This window comes from Pleuronectes platessa, chromosome 7, assembly GCF_947347685.1.
Source record: "Pleuronectes platessa chromosome 7, fPlePla1.1, whole genome shotgun sequence".
Taxonomy (NCBI): Eukaryota; Metazoa; Chordata; class Actinopteri; order Pleuronectiformes; family Pleuronectidae; genus Pleuronectes; species Pleuronectes platessa.
The window spans coordinates 20229770-20245800 of NC_070632.1; the positions used below are offsets into that span (position 1 = coordinate 20229770).

General features: G+C 43.4%; 1 protein-coding gene across 2 annotated transcripts in view; it reads right to left on the minus strand.

Moving 5' to 3' along the window:
* LOC128444686 (transcriptional enhancer factor TEF-3) overlaps positions 1-16031 on the minus strand; it is a 36314-nt gene that overhangs the window by 18747 nt on the left and 1536 nt on the right. Inside the window, exon 2 of one of the 2 annotated variants that reach the window (XM_053427291.1) lies at positions 9264-9622. Coding sequence is in view for 1 of the 2 variants with exons in the window: in XM_053427290.1 (XP_053283265.1) it covers positions 9259-9265 (7 nt within the window). In the remaining variant the exon portion in view is untranslated. Of the gene's footprint in view, positions 1-9258; positions 9623-16031 lie in introns of both variants that reach the window. The other variant, XM_053427290.1, reaches the window with a different exon arrangement.

Consider the following 16031-nt stretch of genomic DNA (forward strand, 5'->3'; position numbering starts at 1 on the left):
ACACACACTTCAGTCACAGTCGAGGCATTCATTCCATCTAAATCTTATTTTCCCTTCAGGGCTGTAACTCCTCAACCGTTTAGTGTTTATCAGGAGGTGCACTCGCCGACCGATTGTTTGAGCCCCTAAATACATATTTCTTTAATTCCCCGGGGATTAAAAAAGTGTTCCACATTTCCCTCGCAATCAAAACTCTTGAAAAGACGAACAGAGAGCTTTGTCAAAGTCCTCGCGGTACTTGGACCTCAAATGAACATCAAGTTGCCCGTATCGAGCTCCTCACATTACAGCGGCAAGTTCTGCCAGTTCCCTCAACTTATCTCCCGGAAGCTTCTCTCGTACAGTAGGATGTGCATTTTGAGTCCAATCCAAAAGGGATTTTCAGAGTAACAGACACAGACGTGTCAGCATATAGCAGATGAAGAAAAACCTCTCACGAATTCTGAAAAGCAGCCACTCTTCTTCATTCGCTCCGCACAGTTTTTCCATATTTAAATTTGACCTCATACCACCATTTTTTGATTGCACCTTTTTTACCTGTTCATGCTGTTTCCTCTTCTTGTTTTTATCTTCGTATACTATGCACATTAAGGATTGCTGCTAAATTTCATTGTACACTGTACAATGACAGTAAAAGGATTCTATTTTATCCTATTCTCTTCAGACGCTTGTGAAAAGATGCTACAGACTCTCATGGGAGTTGTTGTCAGACTTTATCTTAATCTGTACAAAACCATGTTAACCCCAACAATACATACATTTTCTGGGATTAGGATTAATGATTTGAAAACGTATTTCACCACCAAACAAGCCCAACGACACACTGTTTTATTGACGGCATCCCCCCCTCAATATGAGCCAGGTATGTATTGAGAGCGTTAAACAGCTTCCTTAATGGGCTGTCAAAGGGGCTTTGGTTCTTGGTCCTGTCTCAGACATCCGATGCCCCACCACTCCTCTGTGAGGGAGCGCTTGGGGAGGGGCCCCATCAAAAAATACCCTCCAACACACCCGTCAGATCAGAGGGGGGACTCACACAGCGATGAGATCATGATATCCAAAGGGAGCAGCACACACACAGAGCCAGTGCCAGCCAAGGCTGCAGGAAAGTCACATAGGAACATTATACCATCACCCACTGCTCCACAGTTTGATGTTGTTTATCACATTGCCTGCGGTCACAGACTTATCTGGGGGAAATCTGATTCTGGAAAACATTTCTTCAGGGCATTAAAAGAGACTGACCCGCAGGACAAGCAAAGTCGCTACTGTTATGTTCAGAACTCAGACAACCTTAGAATTTATGAGTTTACTGGGAATATTTCTGCGGCTGGTTCCAGTTGGTTAAGTTTCCATATTGTATACTCCTTAATGTTTACAACCAGAAAAGGGGGTAGAAGTATCTTTTATGTGACTCCTCGTTTTAGAAGTTGCTTTAGAGTCAAGGCTTTTCTATTGAGTGGTCCTCTGTCCGTCCCTAATCCCACTGGGGAGTGAGGTGTTTCCAAACCATTTCTTCCAATGTCGTTTTTCCGAGCCTTATACAATGATTCCTTCACAGATGCATGGATAATAACAACAGTAAATAAATTAGTTCCCATGTGGAGCTGCTGATTTTTTATAGTGGCACCATCATACTGCAGACGTGTCTTAGATTTGTGTTCCTCCATCTTGAAAAAGTGGCAAAATCATAAACGATGTGAATATATGCACTGTTGACTTCTGCTGCAACAAAGTTTACCCCTTAAACTCCAGAAGTGAATTTCCATTTTTCATGGAACCATCCCTTTAAAGCCATTACTGCACTGAGCGATTTGTATGAGGACACTTTGACCTTCACCCTTTATGAAATGTCAAGGGATTTTTAGGATATGACAATTGGGACTGGACCTGATTAACAACAATGCAACTGACAAGCCTGGGGGATGTCTGTGGATTGCACCACAGCAGAATTCACCCTGTGAGACATTCTGGAATAACAGAAAAAAAAAATGCAACAAGGAAGTAAATAAAACTCATAGCAGCAAATAAGTTTTATTTTATACAGTAAATTCAATTAAAATAGTAGAGTAAGAGGTCTTTCAGGGGGTCCCCTCTGTGGGCGACTGGAAGGGGTAACGGTGTGCATTCTCTTACTCTGCACGTAAAGTCTAGCCAACAATGAAATACATCATCCATCCATCCATTATCTACACACCTCTTATCCTTTGAGGGTAGTGTGTGTGTTGGGCGGAAACCAAACCCAGCTGGCGTATCGTAGGGCTAAAGTACAGAGACAAACAACCCGGAGTAAACCCAAACGGGGGGGAGAACATGCAACCTCCACACAGAACATTACATTGTACTGTAGCATTTGAATGTAATTATGTAATTGTGTAATGGTGTTGTGGGCAGGGCGATCCCGGATCTAGAAGGGGGCCAACTTTCTTTCTTAATTGTGTAACTTTCTTGAATTTGAATCATGTTTATTTCATTTGCCATGTCAGAATTGCCTAATTTCTGAATTGCAGGTTGGACAAAAAAAAAAATTCTGTTTAAAATTGGACTTCATTTGAATGAAACAATATTTTGGTGCTGCTAAACAATACACAGAGGACAACCAAGCCACAGTCTCAAGGTGTTCACAGTTTGTTCATCTACTAAAGCAAAGGGTCTGTTGAACTTGTTTTTTAACATACTTTAAATTGTTTACGCCTGCATCATTAAAAAGATTCTTCAGTGTTCTGTTTAACTGCAGCGTCGTTCCCCCGTCGCCCCCCCCCCCCCGATCTAAGCAGTCTAGATCCGGGACTGGGCCAGGGAACTGCTGTGGCACTCAAAGTGAGTGAATTATGGATAACTTATAGATCATAAGGATGAGAAACACTACATTTCATAATGACCATTACAAAGAAGCTGTATTTAATATGGATGTTTTAGATCGTGATCAATAACTGACTGAATCATAAATTCATATCAGTACCGTTCCAACAATGGAGGAGGGTTTGAAGCTGAACATTGGAAATGAACTTTATCCAAACTTCATACTGTATGAAATAAAACAACCTTGAACATTCACTAACTTGCAGAAAAGCCACTTCCGGTCTTAAGACAAACATCAAAACGATATAACTCCTTCTCTCCTGAAGGAAAGGTGATGCTAAGAGACAGTTTCCATTGTCCTGCTCAGGCCTGTTGGTAAAGGTCAAGGAGAGTTGGTGAAGGTGGCCTGCATTGTTCCTCACAAACTCAACCTCTGGGCCTGGTTGGTCGTAAATCTGCCACTGAAGAACGGTGCTGTGGTCATCACTGGCCTGGCCTTGTCTGATCTCTCTCTCTCCCTCTCTCTCCTTCTTAGATTCTCTCTCCCTCTCTCAGCCCAGTGCATTCCTCACATTCCTATATACTGACCGGGTCTTGCATCTGCTGCTCCGGCATCACCCCATGGGTCCATGTCCTGTGCAATAACTGTCTATGTACAAAAGCGCAATTCAATCTATTGGACACTTAAAATATGTTTTTAGACTATAAGTAGCATTAGAGCAATTAACAGCGTGAATACCGCAGGCATTTCTGGGGTAAAACATATTTCATTGTGTAGGTCTGTGGCCGAAATATTTAAGTCTTGTGAAAATATTGAACGTGCTCAGTGTGTGCATTCAGTGTTGTTTGTGGGTAAATGTCCAACTGTATGCCTGCTGCCATCCACCCTGAAGACACATCTGCCAGCCATACGTTTTCCCTCCGCAGCACACATGCCCCACTGTGTCTGCGCAGGAAAACAAAGGTCACATTTAGGCTGCAGGAATGTCTTGGCTGGGTGTTATTTCCCCTCTTATAGAGTCTGGATGCAGCCGACCGAGCTCTGAAACGACCTCTATCAAGCTTCCATACCAGCTACAAGTCCACCACTGCATAAGTGAAGAACCAGAGACGCAACAGCATGCTGGTTCAGGATTAATACAACCACTAAGGATCTAGTTTAAACTATGGCATCAAAACTATTTAAAATTTGTATGACTTCTAGAAAGACAGCCTTGTTATAGAGGAATGAACGTTTTCCAGCTCAACAGGTCTAACCTGTCTAGCTCACCCACCTTGCTGATCTGAAAAGTTTACATGAACTGAAAGTGACAGCTCTGTTATGAGCCTGTCGCTGCTCACCCTGTAATTTCAGTTACGCTGTGAGATATGGAGTGCATTGAAAAAAAGCAAGTGCAAGAAAAAAATAGAAAAGAAAGCCGTCTCTAGATTCTAGGAGTTCATTATCAGCAGGAGATTTCCTTGGAAAAACCTGCAGAGAGTGCTAGATTTATTCCCCTCGTATATTCAATATCAATCTCTGCACCCATCAGCTTTGATCAAATAAGTCTCTAGGGCAACGGCAAAAACACTGAAGCTTGTAGTGTGGACAGTGGATATCAGTGCCAAGCCTCTTCCATTCACCGTACACTGTTCACAGTCTCAGGAGTTTCGCTTGACTCACGAGTTAAATGTTTCTCCGCACAGTGATGGCGTTTTCAGTCCAGATAACATTTTGGTTAGTAGCTATCTGCATATGATGCTGCATCTCACTCAAGGTGTTCCAACTCTTCTTCTCTCCACATGGACTGTTTACCTGCGAGCAGCCAAACCTGCTCGAATGCGATTGTTCAAACTAGAAACCCGAAGGCTTCCCACCTCAAAATCTCATCCTTTGCCAACAGATTCTTCATATCTACATGAAGAATCTGTTTATAGAGATAAATTCAATACTAACTGTGGGGTAAGCCCCCTTCTGTCTGTCTCACAATTTTCTCTCCCAATCGATTTCATCCGTGTCACCCTGCATTATGCAGTAGTTCACATATTCAAGCGGAGAACTGGGGCGCTGTTACATAAGCGAACTACAAAACCCAGCCTCTGAGGCCTCTTCCAAAGGTCAACAGGTCAAGGGGATCTCTGGTGAATCTCTCACTTTACTGCCAAAGTTGGGACCTGGGTGATGAGTCGCTGTTGCTTTCCACTGACCTTTATATCAAACCCCTTAATGAGGATCACTTGAGACAAAAACATATTTGCATCGCCTGACAAGGAAACCGACATGTTGCTCAAGCGAAGCTCAGCGGGAGCATGATTTACCGTGTCTGTCTTCTTTGTTCTGAACTGACAGAAAAACCGAGCGACCGCTGAGGAACGCTCTGTTGACTTCATCCACTTCATTGACACGAGCGATCCCTTTCCCCCCCCACAGGAAGTAAGAGCCATCAGAATGTGAGAAAAGTGCTCGTCTAACAGATGTGAGGAAATCGGGCGTGACAAAACCAAACAGCTGCGTAAAACGTGTGACGCAAGATTCAAAGCTGCGGGGTCAAAACGATTCAAAAGGAAATCATTAAACTAAACAATTACAATTGCAAAGAAGTGGCACATAAATGTATATGGCAATTAAATTGCAGCAAATAAACACGGACAATAGTCATAATTTCCAGTGCCACATAATTCTAGCGGGAGCTGTCAGGCTTTGGTTTCCTCTGCACTACGAGCTCTGGACTGTTTTTCCATTATTGCAGCATGAGGCCTTCGGTCAGAACGCAGGGCACGTCTCACGCTGAGAGCCACACGAGGCAGGACATGTTTTCCTTGGCAGATGCATGTCAAATTACCGCAGGAGCGCACAACCGCCACAATATCTGTGACACCGTCCCTAATAGGCGAGCTAATACGTCTGTTGAGTAACGAGCGCGAGGGCCAACGCTATGCACAGCATTGTGGGAGAAAAATGTGTTGAATGCCCATGAAATATGGGATAAAGACATTCCACGCAATTTAGGAATCTACAATGGCGAAGGTGATCCGAGACACATTCCCTTTTGTTTCGCTGCTCGGAGACTCAATATCATGTTGTTAAGCCATGAATGGCATTCATTCCTCAAAGAGGGAATTCAACCTAAAATTCAGAGTATGTCGCTCTCAGCCAGCAGATACTTACTTTGCTAGTTTGTTTTGTCTGTGTCCATATTTAGCTTGTGCAAAGGAGACTAAATAACATTTCTTAAACTTTCAAATCACGTCTTCACCATTTCACATATGCCTTTAAAGATATTCTCAGCTGATATTTGATTTGGCCACCTGATTTAACACCCATCCACCAGCTATCAGCACTTAAACAACATTAACAACACTAAAGACCTTCAAAGTGGATTTGCAGCGATTGTGGTTGCTTGAATGACTTGAGTTGTTGGCCACTTGTGACCCCGGGGATGGTGATAAAAGGGCGGAGGGAGGGACCGCGGTGCTGCAGGGGCTGCTGTAAGAGAAGAGCTGGCCGTTTAGGTGCAATGGGGGCAAAGTGGGCCATGCATGGGTTCAGTCTTGCCTTATTTCCCAGGTCGTAAATCTGGATTTGCAGCAGGGGCTGTCAGGTTGAACTCAGAGAGCAGCTGGAGGTGAACTGAAAGTCAGACAGACTGACGGACAGAGGGGAGAAGAGGTTGTTCATGACGACCAAAGACAGACAGGGATTCAGAGACAAAGAGATGTGAGTTGTTAAATCACAGAAATAGCAGAGAGCAGGGGAGATAAGCACAAACACGCCCCAACTTTGTCTCACATATGAAACCCACATACACATAGACACGCACAGGGACAGGTGTGACAGACAGCCCAAAGGCCATGCAAGACACTACTGCCCACCTCAGTGTTTATTTGTCCAGCCCCCTCCTCCCCTCAGGCGTTCAAAGGGTAAACGTCTATTCTGGTTTAGGGTTACCGCCGAGCTGCCTTGAACCCTCAGGCTCCCGAGCGCACATGCCATTCCTGGCGGGCCAACTCGCTCCCTGGCGTGCATCACCTGCCCCTGACCCACACATGGAGGAAGGGGGCACCTCCGTGCCTGCCTTGCCAAAAAACACCCCCACCACCACCACCACTGTCCGTCCACCCCCCCGCTGTGTGATACAGGATGAGCCACCTGCCCCTCTCTCCTCTGTCCCCCTCCAACTATTATTACAGGCTTTATACGGGTTTAAGTGTTGATCAGAGGGTGGCCGTGACCTCGATAGTTGGCTAAGCTAGGCTAGGCAGGCCTAACGGTTAAAGAAGCTGTCTGGCACAGGGACAATACAAGGCGATGACAGACGCCGTCTGATAGGGCCACTACCTCCGTCCGCCACGTTTTTTTCCCCTCCAACCAGATCCGCTATCAAACAGTAACGCGGGAGGACACTCTGTGGCCAAGCCATCTGTTACCGAACATCTTTCAGCACGATGTCACAGTGGAATGTCCCTTCACCTTCCCCGAACCTGTTTAGCAATGACATTATCCAAAGTTTCACTGGGGGCATACCTGCAGTATCGTCATCTCGCTCCTTCGGCTCAAATCATTATCAAATATAGGGTAATTAAAAGCTCATCTCAGGAGGGAACACTGTGGTATCTATGAGTCTGCAGTTGGTAACAGAAACTGGAAGGGTATTAAGAGAGTGAACGGTCCAACAGTCATCTTATGAAACCACATTGAAATTCATTAGATCCAGATTTTTATTTGGATCAGCAGCACATTTCACACATCAGTCCCCTAAACATGTCATCAAGATCCATGAATTATTCTCTGAGAAAACAAGGAAAGTGTTTGAAACTCCTTATTGCACAATGTTAAAGAAAGTGAAAAAAAAATCCTGGATCCACACCAAATGTTAATGGGTTCCTGAACCGTTTTCGTTCCCGTCCATAAACACACACTTTCGTCATAATCCATACCCCAGTTTTTGTGTAATCCTGGTAACTACCAAATGAAGCTAAAATAAAACCTCCTTGTCGGAGGTAACAATGTAATATCTGACCAAGCTAGAGACTTCTCCATCCATACCACTTATCCTCTGGAGGTCGCACGAGGAGCTGGATCTGATCCCAGGTAACATTTGGCTTTTACTTAAAAACTTAGAAAATGTTTATTTTATAACTTTAGGCAACAACACAAAAAAGTTAATGGCCATGTGATTTAATCCCAAACCGTGTTCTCTGAGTAGGACGTGAGAGTTGCTCCTCTAAACAAGGATTTTGGAAGTAGCATGAATAGCTTAAGTGCTCAAGACTAACACGGCCAGAGCAAAGTTCAGGAATGATGCTCGAATGAATGTTTTATCAGTTCTTTGTTGTGGTGGGTCTTGTTTTAAGTTTTAATTGTTTATGTGACATTTCCTCTCTGAAAGTCTCAGACAACTGTTTTCATTCTCCATACAACCACTAAGATGAACAAACCCTGAATGAGAAGCATTTGTTTGTGTGTGTGTGTGTGTGTGTGTGTGTGTGTGTGTGTGTGTGTGTGTGTGTGTGTGTGTGTGTGCAGAGGAATGAGGGATTGAGTGTGTGCTCCTGTTTCTGACACATCGTACAGTCAGACTGAACATTACTGGGCCGAGTGGAGCTGACAGCTGTGCAGGAAACAGGAGTGAACATAAGGAGTGGTAGTGAATGGGCTGTGTGTATGTGTGGGTGTGCGCCTGTGTGTGTGTGTGTGTGGGGGGGGGGGGGGGGGGGATGTGAATCTAAATTGTCAGAACATATGAAATACTGTTTTGTATTGTGCAGATGTGGACAGGTATCTGTTTATAGCCACAGTATTGCAGATGTGGCTTTCAGTTTTTATAAGAGAATGAATTCACTGTAGATGGATCCTCCATCATCTTCATAATGCAATATATAAGGGATTAATGAATACAAAAATATAGGAATGTGTAGAAGTTGTGTCTAAATTCAGGGGCTGCATCCTGCGAAGGACCCAGTCTACGCTGCCCATGAGCAAGGTGGTCTTCATGGGCCAGGTAGAACGCGAAGGCCGAAACGAAATGAGTCTACAGAGGGTTTCCATGATCGCCGTCACCACTTTGTCCTGCCCTTATCGCTTTCCCCTAGCAACAGAGCTGCAGTTGGACACGAGAAAGTTTTACTGCCCCTTGTTGTTTTTTACATGTGTACTGTAGCCTGATAGGTTGGCCTGAGAAGGATCCACCTGTTGGAGCCTTTGTTTCTTGGAGATAAAAGGATGAATATGTCCTAACTCAGAGGAGCCTTTTAAATGGGACAGTGTTTCAACCATTGCATTTGTGTGGAAGTCAGTAGCTCCTCTCCACAACAAACACACACACACACTGAAGACACCTATAACTTCCAGACTAACTTTAAATTTTTAACTATCCCCAACCCTGGTCTGCCATGTGAGCTGGTCCCCAGGCCCTCTGTGTTTAATCATATCATTGGAGGAGAAAGTTAGTAAGATGACGATAGAGGTGGGCGTACCGTACATCTTGCCCTCATCAGAGAGGATGATCTTCCTGCGGCCACAGGGAGGGTAGATGGCCAGTGCCTCCTGGAAGCTCTGCTCGATGTCGGGGCTCCATACGCCCTCCGCATCATTCTCCAGGGGTTTGTCGAGTCCGTCCCCCAGCTCCTCACTCCCGCCCCTGGGGGAGGGAGCCGTCGACCACTCCGCAGACGTGGTGGGAGATCAGGAAGGGGACCACAGAGCAGCGGAGGGTGGAGGGTCAGGGGAGCTGGGGAGGTGAGGGTGGACGTAGAGAGACGAGGCAGCAGTGATTGGATCTGCCTGTTTGGAATCCACAGGTGTGAAGGTGGTGATGCGGCTGGATGCGGGAGGTCAAACCTGGGAATCAGAAAAAATAGATCAAATTTATATGGTGCTGAGTGAGGAGTAGGTTACACAAAAACAATGTTCCAAATGTATTACTTGTTACTTTACTGCTGTTTGAATCTTTTAATTAATCAGTGAATTATTGAAGCCTTCAATGACTTGCTTAGGGCAAACCACAGATAAAATCCGAAAGATACCGAACTAGAAATAATGCACATTAATATAAAGCAGCAAATTCTCAAACTAAAGTTGAACTTTTAATTAACTATTATTTCTGTTATTATTTATTTTCACCAAACAATGAATAAACTATTCATTCCAGATCTGATCACGCGTAAGAGATTCCCAGGCCGTTATGATTCATTCACAAAATCCCAACTTTTCAAGAATGCAGAAACGTGTGTATTCAGAATGTGCCCTTCTCCTGTGTTTGGGTCTGATAAGCTCCTCGGTCCAAACTTCACAGACCATGTAATTGTTCATATAACAGGAGAAGCCAAAAGCCACTGAGATCAGACTGAAATGCTCCTGAGAGCAGCTGACATCATCACCTTATCAACCTGTAGCAGCTGCATTAAGACTCTCATCGATCTGACGGTGGACTGTGTGATCACATCCAAGCTGATGGTGCTGACTTGGAAAAAGCACTTTAGATCATAATGTGTTTAGTGCCACGATGAAAGTAAAGACACAAAGTGGCACCGAGCGTTGACACAACAGCAGCAGAGGACAGGGGGGGGGCTAAAGTCAACAAATGAGGAAACCCATTAAAGTGGGATCACCGTCCTCAGACAAACTTAGACACGCATGCCAAGGAGGATCATACCAGGATATTAAGGCCTGGGGCTTTTTTAGGTTGCCCACCTCTCCATAGGCACTGCAGCTGACTGCATCATTAAACCTAGAATCAATGTGTTTTGGGGTGGGGGGGACTATGGCATGATCAAGCTGACTTATCAAAAATATAAATTTAACATACAACTGGCTCTTTGTGGCGGAAAAAAAACTGCAATGAGATCAACATGTTAGTGATGTCACATGTGTGACTTGTAAAATGTCTGCCGACGTAGTCATATCCTGTTTTCTCTACACGCCACTTTCTTAAGGATGTGCACACGGGTGGGGAGTGTGAGACAGACCGTGGCTCCACCGCTTCCTCTCCGCGGATGTGCAGGAGAAAAGTGGAATGGGGCACAAACGGTAGGAACCAGTAAGAGCCTGTGAGTCAGTGCAAACTTAGGTTTTTATTTGTCATCAATGGTTTTTCCTGCCGCCGCTGACTGAGAGTACTCCATGTCCATTTATGGCAACGAGAAGAAAAGCAGCGGCCATTACGTCAGTGATAATCCCCCCCCCATGGAAGTGTGTGTTACGTTTGGAGGCTGTAGAGCTCTGCAAAGTCCTGCAAGGCTACAGTTAAGAAGGGCTTGAGGTGATTCTATGAGTGAGTCATTGTGTTGTACAGAGTAACCCTCTCCTCGCTCTTCCTCTGAGTCCCCTGATGTTCCATAATGCTTCCTGCAAAGCGTCTGGCCAGCCGACCATTCCCCATCTCTCCACACACACACACACACACACACACACACACACACACACACACACACACACACACACACACACACACACACACACACACACACACACACACACACACACACACACACACACACACACACACACACACACACACACACACACACACACACACACACACATTTGTGCATAGAGTCACACCCGGAAAAAAATAAACTCATGCCAACACCAATAAAACTCAACCACACAAACGGATGATCAGAAACACTTACAGAGAGCACACTGGGCCAACACTCACCACAAAGTTTCCACTCACATGACAGGTATGAATGATTGAGGGGTTTTAAACCTGAAATTAGAGCTGGTGAAGCTTTTGGGCAAATCAAATATTTATTGGTTCACAGAGAAAAGTGTCAATAATTTTCAAGCAAAAAGTTGTGACAATTGGAGGAGAGAGATATGGAAGCAATATCTTAAATATGTTGTCAAAACTGGAATGTGTATATTCAACTTTGCCTAATAAACATAAGGTGAAAAAAAGTTGGGGAAATTAATAAAGTTTTGATTTGTAATTATTCATCTACGAAGCCCCAAAAAAATCTGAAGCACCACCACACAGTATTAAATGTGACATTGCTCATGATAATCTAGTTTCTTCTCTTGTGAGTCTGTGAGGGTTTATAACTTTTGACATCCTCTCTGTCAAATCACACAACTAAATTATCATCAAATTAAATAGAAACAGCATATATAGTAACAGGGAAATTGGTGGTCGTGTGTTTTGTGTAAACAATCTTTATAAAATGAGTTCTGCCACTGCGATCAGAGCAACACATTACAATCCACACAGATCTGTTACTCAACATTGGCTTCACTGAAAATGTGAAATCAAATCAGTCAAAATGAACTGAAACTGTATTTTAAACTAATTTGTAACAGCCCTTCCAGCTCAGGGCTGGTGTCGGTCACCGTCAGACGTAAACCATTAATGTGCTGCCCGTAGCCTCAGTCAGACGGGAGGTTAATTAACGTAAGCCCGGCCTTAGAACAAGCCCCCTCCACCTCCAACCCCTCCAACCCACCTCCATCCCTCACCCATCCCACACAGGCCTCCCCCAGGGAGGCCCCTCTTCCCTGGATCCGCTCAATGGGATAAACCCTCAGCTGGTGCTGTGGACAGGGGACACGTAACCCCCCCATCCCCCCTTTATACAACGGCGCACACACACACAAACACACACACTGTAGCGGTGCAAACAGAGTGCACACACTTTCTCACATAAACGCACACCCAAACACAATCAGACACCACAAGAATCAGCAGGTTAATTGAGCCTCTTCTCACCTTTGGCCTGGACCAGTGTCAGCCAGATGGCAGGTGGTTAGGATACACAGAGGCCTGAACTAATGTTGTGTAGGTCCCTCACTTTGGTCCAGTTTAAAATATCTCAACAACTCCTGGATGGACTCACATGAAATTTTGTATAGACATTCATGGTTCCCAGGTGATGTACCACAGCTGAACTGGTTGATTTAACCTTTTCCGACACCAACATTTGATAGTAACATTTTGGAAAGACATTCACGGTCTCAGGAACTTTGTTCACTCACTTCCGCAGCAGGATTAAATACTTAATTCCTTGGCTGATCCTCTGACTTTTGATTTGTCCAGTATTTGGATTTAGGATCAAATATCTGCAAAACATAACATTCCCAGCAACCTTCACTGGATTTTGTGTTTATGGCAAATTGGAAAATATTTTCTCTACAAAACATAAGCACATTATCATTATCATTGTGTTTTCATTAAGGCAAGCTGATGTGAGCTTTTAGCATTTGGTACAGCCTGAAATTAGCTGTTAAATTCTAAGATAACCACTGTTAATACTTGCAATCAATAGGAAGGAGTGCAAAGGTGTAGCCTGAAGTGTACAAATGGACGCAACACTAATGACTATTGACATTATTAAGTAGTCAGCTGATTATTGTCTCAATTAATTGAGTAATAATTCAGTTGACATCGCACCAGAAAACAGTAAATGTTGCCCATCACAATTTCCTACAGGCCAAATTATTCTCAAATGCCTTTTTTACTCATTAAAGGTCAAAACCTCAGACACTCACATGATTCCACCTTAAGTCTTGAAGATGTTGTCACGTATCATAACCTGAAACCATTGAATTATATTTGTATTTTACCTATTCATTTTTTATTAAATTAAGAGGTTAACAGTGTGTGTGTGTGTGTGTGTGTGTGTGTGTGTGTGTGTGTGTGTGTGTGTGTGTGTGTGTGTGTGTGTGTGTGTGTGTATACTGGTTGCAATCTCTTACTAATCAGACAGGAAACGTATTCTGAAATAAGACGGCAGCAGTATGGGATCGGGCTATATGGAAAGTCGCGTTGTGAGCCGCTGGAGACACACAGGTGTGTTTTTTTGGGTTTTGCTGAGAGGACATGTTCTCTGGCATAGAGCTTCACTGGGCTGCACCATCAGGAGCCCCCAGGCTTCATACACAAACACATATGTATACACACATATAAGTGTATACAGTCCTGTGGGTTTTCCATTTTAGATTCATGCTCATTATGCAGCTACTCCTAACGCAAAAGCACAATTTTTACACAACTTTATTAACTTATTTATTAATTAACGGCTGAAACTCAGGTCCTGTTTTGTCTTTCAGCTCATTGTTTTTGTTTCACAGCCAGCTACTCTACTGTTTTGGTTCAGTCTCACCGCTCAAATGCCCATAGCTGCTTTTTGTGTAAAACTTTTCCTGCTCAGCACCAAACAGTGAACGAGCAGAGTTGGAAACTAGCTGCTGAATATTTAGCTGCTTTATGGGATGATTTAGCAGTTAAGGAGACAGACATTTCCCTCAGGAGTGTTAAAGACCAAAACATTTAGTGAATATTGGACATAAATATGCCAATAATAACAATATTACTATGTCAGTGCTATTATTGCAGCTCCTTCCAGAGAGGACGGAAGGTGAGGACTTGATTGTCATTACCTAAAGAGTTGGAGCTAAAAAGGACAGAGGGTCTATCAGATAATCCACACAGAGAGCTCTATCAGACATGGCTGGAGTCAACAAACAACACAGTCACACACACACAGACGCACACACACACACACACACACACACACACACACACACACACTGCCCAGAGCTGTGAGTGCACAGTGCAGTTGGTAGAAAAAGAGAAGGGAGGGGGTGTGCAGAAAGTCTTTGTTCTATAAGGCTCATATCTGAGGCATTATTCGTTTCTCTCGTGCGAGCGGAGGAGGAATGATCGCTATGTGGGATGAGCACAGCAAAAAAAAAAAAGAAAAACTCCTCCACTATGGTGAGGGCTTGTCTCTCAGGGCAACTCAACATACACACACTCTGAATCGGGAACAAGTTCGGAACACAGATTCCCCTGCTCGCTCATCATACTTTTTACCTCCCTTCTTACCGACATACAAACACACACATCAGGCCCCACACACAGATGCACAAATGCTACTGAAGTGCAACCAACACATACTTACAGTTCACATGGCAATACAAGTAATCCATCAGAGACAATAATGATTCCAAAGCCTTGAAAACTCAAGGCCTGGAAAAAAAAGAACTCCTGTGGCTGTCACACACTTCAGAGGAGGCTTTGACAGGTGTGTTTTTAAACCCTACCGCCACCCTGCTCCATTACACCTGTTTCCCCCAGTGGAAAAACATAGAATCCTCAGCTGCCCTGTGGGACCCCATAGCATACACACGCACACACATGCGCATAGCCCGGTGAGTCCTGTGTTAGCTGTCTCGAACTCTGACCGAAAACATGCTCCACACGCGCACACTGCTCTTTTCACCTCTGCAGCGGCTCAGAGACTCTGAATACAAAGTCTGTCAAACATAAAATTATTTACACACGATTTGAGTCACTCGTTTTCTTCTTCTCTGCTTGAGTATAATGTTCAAAAGCTAAAAAAACAGCAAAAAGTTTAAGCTAAAATGCAAAAAAAGAATTAATTTTAAGCTTTTATAATTCACTACAAAAGTTTGCCAATTAATTCAAAAATGCTATAAAATCAGGTTAATTTAAATAATTTACTTAAAATTTGCACGGAAGTATATTAATTCAGTGATTTTGGCTAATTTGCACCACTGCTCATTTCTAAAAACGGTCAGTCCACTGAATCAATGTAATGCAATAGACTATATGTAGTAGAAGACTCATGCAAACATATGGGAGATGGTTGTTAACATTTTTATTCAAGACATAACTAACATAACTATTTAAGATAATCTAACCGGCTTCAACAAGAAGTAACAGCAACAGCAGCCACACAACAAGGGATTCTGTTTATAGTTAAAATATTATTGATACAGAAAAATAACTGAAAGACAGAAACTAAATGACACCCTCCATGCACAGCAATAATGTATTAGGCTATTGAACACAGCACGATATCACTGGTGGAAAAGTAACAAAGTACATTTATTTCAATATATTGTACAACATGTCTTATGTTTTCTTGTTGGTCATACTTTTACATTTTTCTTTTGTTTTCCTTTGTTGGTAAAGTTTTTAAATACTCTTATACAAGGCCCTCTCTTTTAGGACACTTTATTTTGTCGGTAATCCTATTGCATAAGATACTGTGTTTGTGGGTGTATGTGATTGTGTGTGCATAAGGTGTGCCTCTGTGTGTGTCTGTGTGCCTCTGTGTGCTAACTGCAGTGTATGACTACATGAATTTCCCCTTCTGGGTTTATAAAGTTTACATTGACCTTAAAATGAATCACATGATGAACCAAAACTTTAAAAAAAAACGTATCACATGATCAACCACATATTTTAAATTGGATCACATGATCAACCAATACAATATGAGGC